At 39.8% G+C, this 15,936-nt stretch overlaps 1 protein-coding gene across 5 annotated transcripts in view; it reads left to right on the top strand.

Annotated features, from left to right (window-relative positions):
* Positions 1-15,936, top strand: part of LOC145985432 (serine/threonine-protein kinase DCLK1-like) — a 201,284-nt gene that overhangs the window by 58,725 nt on the left and 126,623 nt on the right. The window contains exon 1 of one of the 5 annotated variants that reach the window (XM_083119462.1): positions 10,183-10,361. The exons of 3 other annotated variants lie outside the window; for them this stretch is intronic. Coding sequence is in view for 1 of the 2 variants with exons in the window: in XM_083119458.1 (XP_082975584.1) it covers positions 10,799-10,814 (16 nt within the window). In the remaining variant the exon portion in view is untranslated. Of the gene's footprint in view, positions 1-10,182; positions 10,362-10,486; positions 10,815-15,936 lie in introns of those variants that run through there. One more of the 5 variants, XM_083119458.1, reaches the window with a different exon arrangement.

The following is a 15,936-nucleotide window of genomic DNA, read 5'->3' as shown; positions in this document are numbered from 1 at the left end:
TCATTTGGCAAAATCTGTCCCTACGTTCCTACGCGGGCGAAATTTAGTGAAAAGTCCCTATGCGGAGGGAAATGTCCCTACGGTTGGCATCACTGCCGACACGTGCAGTATGAAGCGTCCTCTCGCGGCTGACAACTCACCCAACCCCCGATAAGCTGCAGGCGCTGTCGCGACAACTGAGGATAAAGCAGCGATGACTAATCTAAGATTAGATGTCAGAAATAAGGTGCCAGAAATATTTGTAATTGCGAGGGCACCTTTTTCTGCAATCCTTGCGACAAGTTAAGTGCTTATTTCAATTGTAATTGTAACTGTAATTGTGAAAAGTGGAAACATTAGAAAACAAGCTGTTTCTGTTACGGACTTCCTGTAATGCAATTTGCCGGGACCTGTTGCATGAAGAGTCCGCCGAACGGCCGACACGCTGGCGGTGAACGACTGAAATAACCTCCCTGTATGTTTCTGATTGTCCCGTTATCCATTTCGTCTTATTACATTCATCACCGTGGCGGAGTGGTTATCACAGCGTTAGGGCCCGAATTCGAATCCTGCCCTTGACATTGTGGGTATTCTTTGTGAGTGTTCCTTCATCAATCTTGTCATATCATCACTCATTCTCATCGTCGCGGTTAGCCAAAAGCGGCAGAAATTCTGTACTGCTGTTTGTTACATGTGAGTTTTTAGGGTGGGTAAATTTTCTGGAGGGGGGAGCAGTCACATGAAAATGCATTTTTGGTCTAAAATACCATTTATTTATGCAGTTTTTTTACTGGTACTGTCACTGGGTAGGTGTAACAGTAACTGAAATATAGTTTGTTCGATTTCCATGACCAGCGTAAAAATATAGCAAAAAGTGGTTCGCTTGAAAATCGGTTAAGCGTTACCCCTCTCTCGAAATGTAGTGTTTCAGTAAGAAAAAGTAAGCAATGGATAATGTGGAATTTATATTGCACGGTGAGGGAAATATTTTACTCACTGAAGGGAAATGCAGACGGTCGGAAACACTGTATCTCGTTCTTGCAGAGAAACGTGTAACGTTAAGACATAATGATCATGTTCACTTGCCATTACGGCAAATAATTAGTGCCGTCAACAGATGAAATGCAATGTGCAGTGGTGCATGATGGGTAAATTATAGTGAAAACGAGTCCGTTAGAAACTACATCGCGATGCAGCCTTTGTTTCTGCTTGGTTTCTGTCATTATTCCTCTCTCTCTGTTTTTAGAATATTATCATCAGATTTAATAGTTTCTGGAGGAGAAATTGAAACAATTTTCCTGTTTGTCTTCCGTAACGGGAAACCCATTTGTTTTCGATCAATTTGATGCCTTTCAGTCTTGGTTTAATTGGCTTATCGTATCCATCTTGTAGGCACGTTCCTTGCGAGTTTGGCAAATTGATTCTGCGCACCGAAGACTCCGCCCACTCACTGCCTTTCGCTCTCAAAGTGCGTGCGCAGAAGTCTAATGCGCATGTCGGCGGTCACATATTTTCTTAATGTAAACTTCTTGTGCGTGTCGAAGGAACTAGGTATTATGGTGGCTAGCTTAACTATCGGAATATTATCACTAGAGCCCGGAAGTTCAGGCATTTATTTTCGTTAAAATAGGCAGGCAAAAAGGCATTTATAATGTGGTAAATAGGCACTAAAAATGAAAAAAAGGCAAAATAAACCGAAAAAAGGCACATTTAGAAGTCGCTTACTTTTATCTATAATTTCTGGCAAAATGTTAAAATCTAAATTGGGAAGAGCATTTCAATTTTCTCCGTCTTGATTGCACATAACTACAAGGTGCTTTTTAAGTTCTAAACATTCATTGATAGTCGTCTGTCAGAGAGAATGTTTTTCATAATAGAAAATGATCTTTCTACTTCGACAGAAGTTATTGGAGCATACATATAACAAGCTAATGTAGCTGGACTCATTTTGGTAACAGCATTTTCACCTTTTAGAATATCACAAATTGTTTTCAATTGTTTCAAGTCCTCATTTGCATTCACTACCCGTTAGCACTTTTCCGCAACAGCTGACCCCTGGCACTTCCATCATCTGCTGCATAGATTCCTCGAAGATTTTCATGGATGCTATAATTGTAATTGTCTCTGGCAATGCACCATAATGTGCAAAAGTAAACTTGAATAGCACAGGAGTTTTTTCACTTCACGAATTGAAGCCGCTTCATTATCTGGAAGATAATCGATCACCTCACTGATTTTTTGAAGGTTGTTAGCATAATATATAGCTGCTGATATCCAGGTTCCCCATCTCGTCAAGACTGGTTGCTGAGGTAAACTAAGCTCAATCGCAACTTCCTGAAATTTTCGGGTTCGAGAGGGAGATTTCAGAAATATTTTCTTTGTGTTCGAAATCAACCTGTCCACTTCAGCAGTCAATCATGCACAAGAAATGTTAACCGAAAGGCAATATCCTGACTCAGCATGAAATACTTTTTTCACACACTTTTCTCCTTCAGCAATGTTGAAACATGCGTGAGTTCAATATTACTTAAATAAGGCGAAAATTATTCACATAATAAACGGAAGAAAAATAAATGCCAACAACGTTTTTTGGGAGAAAAATAATTTATATACACATTTTTTTTAAAAAAAATGTCAAATTTCATTGAAAAAGGCAAAAAAAGGCATTATAATTAAAAATAGGCAGTGGGGTCCCAAATAGGCAAAATAGGCAAAATGAAAAGGCTTCCAAAACATTCGAAACAACATAAGAAACGTATATCCGGAAAAATTTTATCAATATATGCAGTAGATAAAAAGAGGCATTTTGCCAAACTTCCGGGCTCTAATTATCACCTTTTTGATCTGCATATTATATTGTAAAGTACCGGTACTCTTGAAATTAAATTTAAAAGATGCATGTAATTTTTATTAAGAACAGAATTTTGTATTAGTAACTTACAATTCCAGGAACTGGAGTAAAACTATTAATTTAGAATCAACACTGCTAGACATGATTTATTAACTGAAAAAGAATACAAAATAACTATGATAGCATAGGTGAGGATATTTTCGTTTCCTGCTTGGAAACTAATTTCGAAATAGAGACGCGCTACGACACCAGGGGTTCCGGGTTCGAAGCCCGGCCTGGGCACGGATGTTCGTGAGTATCCATTCATCAATTTCATCATATCATCACTCATCCCCATCTTCGCAAATTAGCCAAAAGTGGCACAAAAGCGAAGTAAAATGAAGCAGATCAATCGATCAATCCAAATATAGAAAAACACTAAAGTTGCTGACCAAGGCAGTTTATTAAGATTTAAAAACACTGTACATGTAAAATTTGTACCCTCTATCACGGTCTTCCTCAGACTAAGAACTGAAGGAAGACCCTGATAGAGAGTAGAAACGTTACATGTAAAGTGTTTTTAAATCTTAATAAACTGCCTTGGTCATCAACATTAGTGTTTTCAATATGGAAACAAGGCTAAATTATATTACCAAATGTAGAAGCAGGAAAAGAAGATAGTTTCCTGCCTTTACTTAAAACACTGTGTTTGTGTGTGTGAGAGTGTGTGTGTGTGAGAGAGAGAGACAGAGAGAGTTCTAATGTACATTATATTTTTTTCTGAACCCATCCACACATACGCACTTTGTTAAAATACGTCCATTTTAGGGCGGGCATACTGTTAGGATTTCTTAAAGTTTAAAGTATTCGGCTTTTAAATTAAACAGTCTGCCTGTTAATGTACAAAAACGGAACGCAATAGATTTTTACAATGTAGTTGCTTCCGATTTCAGATGTCCCTCTGATAGCATAGTGGTTAATACTACTACCGAGTGATCAAGTGTTCCAAGATTCTATTCTCTGCAATGGCACCAGCAATTCGGATCCTACTTTCAATCCCAAGTAATGTATCTCTGTGTAAAGAGCAATGAAACTTTGACTTCTGCTGTGGTTAGTGATGTTGCTATTTGTAATTGGAAATCACTCGTTTCGGAAGTAGTTTAACTCCATCTGTGCCCTGGGAAGTTCTCCTTTAACATCTGAGGCGTCACACCAAGGTGAACCAGATCGTGAAAAAGAGTTTATATTCTGAAGTTCAATATCTTGTATAAGTTGCCACAAAGTTGAATGGCGCTTCGAACTCGTTGACTTCCTGGAAAGTTGGTGATGGAGGAGGAGGGTGAGAGAGGGATCGATTTGTCACGAAACGAGATACCCGCAGTTTGGACCCGAGAATAGCTATTATTATTTTTTTGGGCGTTTCTGCTGATGATGCATGGAGACTGAAGTAAGGAGAGTATCTGGTAGAGGGATATAGAGGAACATAAGAAGAAAGGCGAAGAAGGTAGAAGCACAGGAAAAGAAAGCGTGAGAGAAAGGAATATGGAAAGAAAGAAAACGATAGAGGAAGAGAGGATGATATACAAAAAATACAGAGGCAGAAATAGAGGAACAAATGGTAGAGAAATCGAGCAAGAAAACAGGAAGAAATACAAAAAAATACAGAAGTAGAAATAGAGAACGAAAAGTTGAAGAAACCAAGTGGAGAAAGAAATAGAAAGATTACAGAGGCAAAAAGAGAGAAAGAAAAGATGGAGAAACCGAGTGAGAAATGAGGAAGAAGTACAAAAAATACGAAGGCAGAAACAGAGAATGAAAAGATGGAGAAATCAGGCCTGCTGATTAACGAGGTCTCGTAATGCCAAACACATTAACAACCATTTAAAATCTGATTGACACTTAACAATAGGTGAGAAACCATACAACCGCCAATGCCAAAATGTTTCGTTCATGATCTGGTTCGAGTCCAGGCTCCGTATTCCTTTGTGATTCATCATATCAGCACTATTTTTTTTATCATCACGTTATCCAAATGTTCTCTACCATGTTAGTGGCAAAACACGAGTGTCTGTCTCTCTCGTTAGCGAACAACCAACGCTCAATCTTAGCTTTTACAAAATTGTAATCTGTAATACATTTTTCCTTTGAGGAAATGGTGGTCCCAGCTCTGCAAGTGAAGTAAAATCCATGTCAGGGGCAATTGCTGGTGTCGATAACCCAACCTCCCAAGAGTGAGATGCTGCAACACCTGTACACAGTTGTATTTTTGGACTTAGGGGAAGACTGAAGCACTTTTTTCAATCTGTGCGTTGGCTCAGTCACAGAGCAGTTACGTCAGATGGGGAAAAAATATATTCCTGGGAACAGGGTAGACTTTTTTTTAATCCGTCTCTAGAAGCGCGACTTCCGAATAATTTTCCATCGAAAATGCGTTTGAACCACGCAGTAATTGTCTATGTAAGTGATTATAAACCAGTGGTACGCGGCGAGAAGGCTGGATAGTATTTTAAAACCTGAATAGATGTTTAGATAAAAGAGCTATATGAGTACCTAGAGGTTGATGAAACGATCTGCGAGTCTTTGGTGCCCCTTTCAACAATGTATTTGTAATTAATTTATGTGTAAGTAATGATTGCCTTTGCTTTTCTTCTTTTTTAAAACTATTGTTTCTTTCTGGTTTAAAATAGCTTCTGCTGTACTGGAAAATTTCAATAAATAAATCATTAGAAATCATATACGGCAATAGACTCCACGCGGAGATTGACCTGGTACCAAAACGGGGCCGAGCTGAACGGAAGAAGGCGAAGCTATATGCGGGGACTTTTCGTCCAAGTGTTTTTTTCCTTCTGGTCGTGCTGTAGTATTGCAGTAATCAAACTTTTGGCACTCATTCTACAAACCTAGCATTACTCTGATACCTAATCACACCCAGCTAGTTTTAGAGCGACCAAGGTTCAACCGCAGGAAGAAAGAAAAGCTTTTGAATGTCATTATGGATAGGAAAATAGAGCTAAATAATAATATTAATCTATTTGTTTTTCAAGAAAATCAAGTCCAAAAGTGGGGGGAGGGAAGTATTAACCCCGGCAAACCTTCCTTTCGGTGCTCTTACGCTCTGATATTTTTTTGGAGGGAATTTTCCTAATATCTTTACTTCACTTTTCCGCGCTTGAGAAACACCCAACACAAGCAATTTTGTATTCTAAATCGGTGTTTACTTTATGAAAATGTCTGTGGTTCTATGGACAAACTGCACATGCATACCTCTCTAGATTTTTCGCGGCGATGAGAATGAGTCGATGAAATCCATGAAGCCAGGTCCGAATTTATGAAGGGGCTTAAGGAGGCTATACAGTTCCGGGCCTCAATTTGAATAAAATTGCTTTGAAAACGCCCACGAAATGAACACTATTGAAATGTGAAGACACAGTTACTCACAATGTTGTTCACACAGGGCAAATATCATAGTGTTGACCGTAATTTACCACATGGTATGGATCATGTTGTCATTATTGTTGGTAAGTAATACACATAAGTATGTGAGAGAGTGCCGAGGCGCATTAAAATTGATATCATTCATTCAACAAAGGTATTACAGATAGAGACAGACAAAACTTGCCACTTTTCTGTTCGTACACTGCAGAGTCAGGCAGGTGTGTGTGTGCCCAGCAATCAGATAACGCGAGGTCAGAGGTAACTTTTACCATACAAAAGCTTCGTTGTTATGTTTGGTCACTCCGTCCGTAATTTTGAAGAGTAAGGAACTGAGTGCAGACCTGAAAGAGGCAATAGTAAATCTGGCTTTAAAAGGCTTTTCCATGAGGAAAATAGGCCAGTTAGTGAACAGAACGCACTCCAGAGTTCAGTATACCATTAACAAATTCCGATACAGTGGTTCAACACAAAATGTACAACGAAAGTCAAGAGAAAGGAAACTAAATTCCAGAGAAGGACGTTTAGTAATTCACAATATTAGACACAACCCTAGATTTAGTGTGCCAAAACTACAGTGGCTCCAGAAAGTATTCGTCTGTATAGAGGAATGTGTTATTGGATGTACAGACTGGCATTAAATTACAATAAAAAAGAACACAAATTGCACTCGATTACTTATTGGTTTGCACACAAAAAAAATATACAAAAGGAAATGTCGTATTTGTCATACAAAGTGAATTACAACAAAAAATACATTAACACGCATCATCCGATGCCAAATAAATATTCGTCTGCAATACATAAAAATAAAAGTGTGTCATCTTTACATATGGTTAATACTTGGTGGGACCACCTTTGCTTTTAAGGATGGCTTCCATCCTTCGTGGCTTTGATCGAACCAAATTACTTGTCGTTTCCTGTGAAATATTACGCCATTCAGTCGTTGGAGCTTTCTTCAGATCATTTTTATTAGAAATGTTGTGTTTGCGTATGTTTTCCTCCAGCATATTCCACACATGCTCTATGGGATTAACATCTGGAGACTGTGGAGGTGTTTCCATCCAGTGTGGTGTATTATATAGTAACCACAACTTGATTTTCTGAGCTTTATGCTTAGGTTCATTATCTTGGGTGAAGATGTATCCATCGGATAGACCCATATCATGCACATTTTTGGGAAGGTGGGACTTCAGGATGTTGATGTATGCTGTATGATTCATGATGCCTTCAACAAAGCACAGATCCGCAACACCACTGGCACTCATGCACCCCCATACAAGTATTGAACCTCCACCATGTTTCACAGTCGGTCTTAGATTCTTCTCAGCCAGTTCTGTGTTCTTCTTCCGCCACACCATGACCCGTCCATCTGACTTGAAAAGATTAAATTTACTCTCACCTGTTAATATGACTTTCTTCCAATAGTCATATGTGTCATTTTTGTGTACTTTGACGTAGTCAGTCCTTTGTACGATTTTCTACGGGCAGTTATTTCCCGATACCCAGCTTCGTGGAGAACACTTCTTACTGTTTCTGCTGAGACCGTTTTTCCAGTTTCATTTGCAACCTCAGTAACCAACTTTGGGGCACTCATTTTCGGATTTTTCGCAACTTTCCGCACTATACACGTTTTTCTTTCTGTGTTAGCTTTGGAGGTCGGCCATTTCTTGGGGCATTTGTGTATGTTCTTGTGTTCTTAAACCTATACACAATACTTTTAATTGTGGTGATTGGCCTACTGAGTGTTTTGCTTATGTCTGTGAAAGATTTACCACTACGAAACAAACTCACCACAATACGCCTTTCCTCTTCGGTAGTTTCCTTCGAATTGCGCCCCATTTTTCCACACAGGTTCAACCGTGGCCTCCAAGATGCACATTCCCTGTTGCAACAGAAGAAAGCTCGTACTTGTACTACACGAGATTCACCTTGCGTCTCAAAAGCGAGTACCTAGGGGGCGTGATTTCATGGAAGTATGTAGCAGACGAATACTAGTTTTGGTGCGTAATATGACATGATTTTCGATATTTGTGTTGTGTTCGAACACAGCAGGAAATATTTTTGCCTTTTCTCTTAATTTTCGCAGAACGAATGTGGACGTGTGTCGGTATTACATTTTGCTCATGCTTTTCTTCTTTTGCAAAGTGCTATACGTGGTTTGACAGTCTGATTGTGCTCAGACGAATACTTTCCGGAGCCACTGTACGTCCAGTCATTGACGAAGCAACATGGAAAGAAATGTGCAACGAGACCATCCGACGGGTTTTATATAAATGTGGATTCCATGGCGGAATAGCACGAAAAAGGCCATTCACAAGCAGAAATAAAACATATCGAAAGAGTCAGATTTCATAAGGAGCATTTACGTAAGGATCAGGAGTATTAGAACAACGTGATCTGGTCCGATTAAATCAAAATTAACCTGCACGAATCAGATGGTGTGACCAGAGTGTGGAGGAAGGCAAATACGTAGGACAATGTTGCCATGGCCTGTATGTCGACTAAAAAAGCTGGGAAAATACAAGTCATTGGTGGAATCATGGACAAACATGTCTATACAATATTCTGAAGAATAACGCGAAACGAAGTGCCTAGCAAATGGGGTTACCACGTGTGACACATTCCAACAGGATAGCGACAGCAAACATACTGCTCAACTCTACAGAGACTGGTTGATCTAGAATGCACCAAAGCAGCCGAAAACGCCAGCTCAAAGTTCAGATCTGAATCCGATTGAGCATTTATGGACATTTTTGAAGAAACGTGTCCATAAACATGTGCAAGCCAAGAGAACATTTCTGAAGAGGGTCGTAGGTTTAGAGTGGGAGGGAATCAGCCCAGACACCCGCATGATCTTGGTCGCTTCTGTGCACAGGAGATGCCAAGCGGTTATTAAGGCCAAGGGTTATGATTCTGGCTATTAAATTGTCTAATTTTTAACATTTTTTATGTTTGTATATTTTCATTGCACTGTACGAACAGAAATGTGACATCAAAATAGCATGTTTGTGCTAAAATGTGTGTTTTTTCGTCATTAATAAAGTTTGTGGGGGATCACACGGTTGTAAATATATCACCATATGTGTTATAATTATATGTAGGGAGTGTACCTAATGTACTAAGGCTTATTGTAATTTTTGCTTTCTTTTACTTCTCACACGAACAATATTCTGAGTAACTGTATATACCAATAATTTGAATGACCTAAAATTGTAACTGAAATTGTGTATGGGGGAGGGGGGTCACAATGTTCTTAGTTCCTGACCTCCAAATGCAGTATATAAATCCGGGCCTGCATAGTTAGGAAAACACGAAGACATAATCTGTACCAGTGGCTGAGTTGAGTGGTCGGTTTTGATCTCGCCACCAAATGTTTCGGGTTCGAGTACTTGCGTGATCGTTGTCAGTGCCTTTCAATTTCATCTCATCGTTCATGCTTATCGTCGTGATTAAGCAAAAGAGGCAGCAAAGCGACGCAAAATAAGATAAAGACAAAGGAAATAAATACACATGCTTCGACCAAGATTCGAACCTAGGAAAGCTATCCTTTCAGCGCGTGACGCAAACTATTGCTGCATGGCGGCGTGCCCTCTGATGACGTGATCACTGACAACGATAAATAAAGACTGATGTGTCTAGGAGTTTCCAATATTGAAGAAACTGATAGGTAAGAAACGTTTTATAGTAGCAAGTTCTGCTGCTCTGTGCTTGGAAGGTCATTGAGTCGGTGCACAATTGGCAATGTCAAGTTTACATGCAGTAGGCATTTTATACGTTTCTGCAATCAAAAACTTCACATTCATCTCCGCTCTCTTGGTGGCAAATGCCGCCCCGACTAGGGATTTGACATGCGGAGCGCGCGCACGACGAGACCCCACCCTCGGCTTCCCCTCCGTCCAGTGAGTCATCGTGTCATGCTACAGTCGGCGATAGGGGGATCCAACAGACTTGGCAACTTGTGTTTGTACTAGAGTCTGCTAGGAGCGTGTTTGCTGGTTCTGTGTGTGTCGTGGTTTTCATCTTCGGCTACGAGATGTTGTGTTTGGGAGCACGTGTGTAGCAGACTGTGCTAGACTCCTGCATACGTGAATCATCGCTTCTCACAACACCGCAACCGGTAAGGAAAGTAGTGCATTTTTTCTCTCCCTGTTTTCTTACTCCCCCTCTCCTCTTCCACACGTTCACTTTATTGGTTGGTTTATCCCGGTGCTGTGAACTTTTCCAGCTCGACAAAGAAGTACTGCATGTAGAAAGTCAAGGTCTGGTGGCGAATGTTTCTGCTGGAAGTCAAGTTTTGCTTGAGAGCGAAGGCCGTTATATTGTTCAACTTCCTCGTTTTTTTTCTCCTCGCTCCTGCACACCTAGGAACTAAATTGTGACGTTTTGTCATCACACGTGACGATGCTCAGTTTGTAACTGTCCGGAAGGGCTTGGCTAGAAGCTAATTTGTACTCCTGTTACTTTGATGGCATTTGTCTTTGTCATCGCCGCTGTGACTGCCTCGTTGACATTGTGTACTCGTGTTCTGTGTGACGAAGTGATCCCCCAAGAGCCATGCAGATTGTGGAAGGTAGTATAGTTTGTTCCTGAGCTGCATGTTATTGCATTTTTTGTATTTGTTCAGTGGCCATCTGTTGTGGTCCTTTTTTAATAATCTGTTTCACACAGTAGTGTATTTCTGCATATTGGGAAAATTGTTTTTCAATGTAGTTTAGCTGGCCTACGTGGAGGAGTAGTTAGCACATCGCGCTACGATGCTAGGGGTCACGGGTTCGAATCCCGCCTCTTGTGCATGAGTGTTCTTTGTGAGTGTCCCTTCATCATCAAAACTCATACTCGTCGTGGCAGAAAAGTGACGCAAAATAATCAAATGAATCAATCAAATGTAGTTGAAAGCTGTTCTTGGGAGGGTTCGTATTTAGTTTCATCAACTTTTGTATGCTAATTCCTTTCCGTGTCTTGTATTTCGTGTTATAATACTTACGTTACCTTTCACACCACTGTATTGCTATTAGGACATATGATTGCCGGCAGTGGCGTGCCCAGGATTCGAAAGGGGAGATATGGTATACTTTTTTTAGTAGTCTACCCACATTTTGCCATCTTGCCTTTGGCGATCCTTTTAGGGATACTGTGCCAAAGGTCGGTGGTGGTGGTGGTGGGGGAGGTATGATTTTTACAAAACCCCCTTTAGCACGCCACTGAACGGTTAAAGTTTTGAAGAAAGGTAGTGATTGCTGCTACAACCTTTTCAAGCATTCCCATTGGCTGGTAGCTGTCTGGGGTAGTAAATAATCTGTGGTGGTGAGGTTAGGCTAGTTAGGTTTTGGTTCTCTTAGAAGAAGAAGACGAAAATGGTTGTAGCAGCAATATAGCCCATTCCGTTGCGTGTTACGTTGTTTTGAGGTTGGCCGGTTCTGTGGGCCTTAACTAGTCGACTTTCGATCTAGTAACCGAAATTTCCTGGTTTATTTCCAAGTGTGTTCCTTATCACTTATCTTCATCGTCGCTATTAGAAAAGAATGGCAAAAAAGCGACGCTAAATAACAGTAATAATAAAAAGACAAATCTATGTAGTGTGTCCGTCTCATACAATGTTTCTTTTTGTTTGTATCCCCAGATGTTGTGCACGTGTTTGGGTGATTTGTAAAACCCATTTACACCGCACCCGTTTCACACTCAGAGCTTTCATAACCTAGACGACTGTCTGGTGACCTGATGTTTATCGGATTTTCCGTCTGTCTTAAAATGATAATCTGGATTTGGCATGCGTCCGATTCTTTTTCCACTCTTCCATCTGTGTTTTGTTCTGTTGTGCCTCCCCGTCCCTTTCTATTGTGTTGGTAGCGTTGTCCTTCAGAGCCTAAGCCAGGAAAAGCTTTCAGATATTGCGATGCAGAGCTCTGAAATTCCCTCTGCATAATGATGAGTCCAAGTTACAGATTTTCTGCGTCATTGGCTGCGTCAGTTGTTGAGAATTCCCTCGCGAAATGCCGGGATGATCTTTGCAACGAAGATGACTGAGAGGAAAGGAACAGGGAACTGTATTTGTTGTGGGATCTAGTCTGGATTTTCTTCCTCTTCTCTCCATGAAAAACATTTTCTGTTTTTGTATCTTGAATCCTAATGGTAATTGGGGAGGTGAAGGTTACTACTCGGTGATGCAGAATAATCTTCTAATCGGTTCCTGTTCAAAGGCAACCTTTTGAAAACTCCTGTTCTAAAAGAATTGCAAATGAGTCTCGTGGTGTGTCGTATATCTCTGTCATGGGAGCACTTTTTCGTTGCAATGAAAATAACTTCCCACGGAACTTTCGAGAATTTTGAAGACCCAACTTTTTTGTTTCTCCTTTACAGATATCACGGGTGGTGTTAAGTTGAAGTTTGAGCGTAGATTTTCTTTCCTTCCGTCTTATCTATGCTTTTTTTTAAGAACGTAAAATATAGATTTTCTACAGAGTTATGTAAAAAACAACAACACAAGACCAGATCTTACTTAATTATGCATTGGCTACCATTATTGGTTTGTTATGAAGGAGCCTCCCCGATGGCGTAGTGGTACCGTCATCGCCTTGTAATCAAGAGGTCCAGGGTACGAAACCCGGTGGAGGCACATGCATAGTGATTCGGATCCCACTTTAAACTGTAGGCCCAGTCCCAATTAGCCTTTCTGTGCATCAAGTGGACTTAAAATGACAATTCAATTCAATTGTTATCAAGTGTCTACGGTTCGATGGGCAGTCTTGGCACATTTCGGTAGTTCAGGAAGTATTAGAAAGCAAAAACTTTCGTTGTTTTTCTTCTTTATTTGACCAGAGAAATCAAAATGTTAAAACAAAAAAAAAATCTTACAATATGAACCATTTGGGGAGAAAATGTATAAATACAGTGGACTCTCTTTAATTCGAACTTGGATGATTTGAATTCGAATAGAAGTTTATTTATTCCCCTTGATACCATCTTTAATGCCATTATGTTCTTGTTGATTCGACTTTGGGATAATTAGAACTTTTTTCGTGTTCCGTTGGAGTTCGAATTAAAAAGAGTACACTTTATTAGACGTGACCTTTAGGCTGGACGCCCACTGAAGGCGAAGTGGAACGTAATCATTCGCCTGCGAAACCTGAGTTAATCACACACAAATGGACAGAACGCAAATCTCTGATTATACTGGCTGCAGGCCCAGGCGCCAGGGCCTTGTTGGCCTCTAGTAATGCAGCTACACGTTGACCAGTGATGAAAATATCTGATATAATTATGACAACTATCTCTGTTGACTGCAGTTACAATTAAATTGTTACCATAATTACTTGAATATTTTATTATTCTGTCTGGAGTTCATTAATTTTTATCTTACCGTTCTTTGCATTGTGTAGACGTGTTTCTATGAACTTAAATGACGTTAGCTTGCTTTATCTCACCATATGTGTGGTACTGCCTACAGAAGTTAGTTTTCTTCTTTTTATGTCTAGACTTTGATTCTTTTGATGTAGTCTGACCTCAGTCTCAGTCGTGTCACGTTTTATAACGCGGAGATAAGCTTCTCTTCTTGAATTCTGAATGAACTTAATGTTACTCTTCCAAGCTAGCCGCGAAAAAGGGATCAGACGTTGCTGCAGAAGTATGCGACCTTTATCCGAAACCGATAACCTTGTAAATTTCAAATAGTATCAAACAGGGATGTTCTTTATTGGCGCACAATGATCCAGTGAGGAGATACTTATCTGAAAACTATTGAATCTAATACTTGCAAATGTTTTTAATTTTATGTAAAATACAAAACATTAACTGTTTAAGAGACAAAAATATTTTAAATTGTATTGCGTTTAGTATTAATGATATTAACACCAGAATTCAGTGGATTAAAATCACTTGCAGGGACGTTTCTTTTGTATACTTTTTGACGGAAATTGCAAAGCTGAAATTAAATACGAGGGCTATTCAGAAATCAACTTCCAATTGGCTCGTAAAAAGCAATACATAACCTCAGCGACATGGCGCATGCGCAGTAGCCAGCAGTAATGTGTAATCACACTCCAGCTATACAACCGCAGTCCATTTTCTTCAACAGTGCGCGAGTAGGAACTAACGACCATGGACGCTCGTGTTACTGCACCCGCCACTTGTGAAGTGCGTGGTGGGTTTCGATTCCTTCAAGCAGAAGGAGTCAACGCAGCCGAAATTCGTCGTCCATTGTGTCCTGGAAATTTTAGGAAATTCTTCTGAGAGTTGTGAAATGTAATTTTGCTCGCACAATTTCTTCAATTTGTCAGGCGAGTTCATCAGTCACAATTGAAAGCCTTCCTTCACCGCCCTCATTATGCACGTCTGCACACCCAGTGAGATTACACATTACTGTTGTCTACTGATCATGCGCCATGTCGCTGCGGTTGTGTATTACCTTTTACGAGCCAATCGGAAGTTGATTTCTGAATTGCCCTCGTATTTTTGGGGATGCAAGGGATAACCTCCCGAGAAGACCCCCCCCCCAAATCAATCCCACTTCCACGTAGTACATCCCTGCAACTGCAATGTTGCAGGCCAACGAGGCTATGGCGTCTGAACCTACGGCCCGTATAATTCGCTGTAGGGCTGTGTGTTTTGTCATATGTGCTTACAGTCTCAGCTTTTAACCCAGTTAAGAAGATTATAGTCCACAGGCTGGGCCTTGTATAATGTGACGGGTGGTAATAGCCTAAGTGCTGAAGCACCCATAATTTTTATTCAATCAATCGATCAATGAAATAACTTTGGCGACTTCTCAGAACTTCAGCACGCAGATGAAAAATGTTTCTTATTCATCTAATCTAGAAACAATCAAGGTAGGCTCTGTTCAAGAAACGACATACACCATGGATACTAACACTAACACTCTTGAATACTAATCATAATTAGTCGTGTCGATAGTTTATTGGTTACAGGCTTGTGAATGAACTGACCAATGAAGAAGCTACTATCGGATTAAGAATTACAGATACTCGAGTTTAGACTACAATTAAAAATTAACCAGTAGACCTACAGAAAACCAATTTCAATTGACAATGATAATGTATTTTAAAAACAGATGCAAAGAGCTTCAAAACAAGATCAATATTGTATTTGTGGGACTACCGAATACTAAGAGAAAGTTGTTTCACAAAATTGAACATAACGGTTTTTTGACAAATTTTTAAAATCTCAAAATTAAGAATTTTGTTAAAAATATTTCTGCCTGCACCATACTAAAATTTCATCACGATTGGATTACCCGTTTTTAATTTATAGAATTTCAAAGAGAGCGATCGTTTGCAAACATCCAAAAAAAGCGGCCCCTTTTTGTTCTCACGACGATAAAAAATATAAAGCGTACTCGAAAAAAAAATTCGTTATCATAGATTAATACAGAATTGAATAAGCTAAATTTTGATTTAACTCGCTTGTATGTATGTCTCCTGGTTAATTTTTAATCTGAGTTCAAATTAGAGTATCTATAATTTTTAATCCGACAGTATTTGCCGAGCGCATTGAGTACTTACCATTGCGCCACCACCCCTTCATAATTATATCCAATCACAATTCATCGCCGCCGCCGGGTTGAACCTAAACGGGTAGAAAAGTCACGCTATATAAGAAAAATACGAACATGTCTTCCAATATCCGCCAGTCTGGTTTGAAAGATAAAAATACCTCACCGTCCACATATCGGAGTCTTT

Source organism: Lepisma saccharinum, chromosome 3 (genome assembly GCF_977018435.1).
Source record: "Lepisma saccharinum chromosome 3, izLepSacc3.1, whole genome shotgun sequence".
NCBI lineage: Eukaryota > Metazoa > Arthropoda > Insecta > Zygentoma > Lepismatidae > Lepisma > Lepisma saccharinum.
The sequence above is the reverse complement of the archived record's forward strand: the minus strand, read 5'-3'. Positions and strand labels throughout refer to the sequence as shown.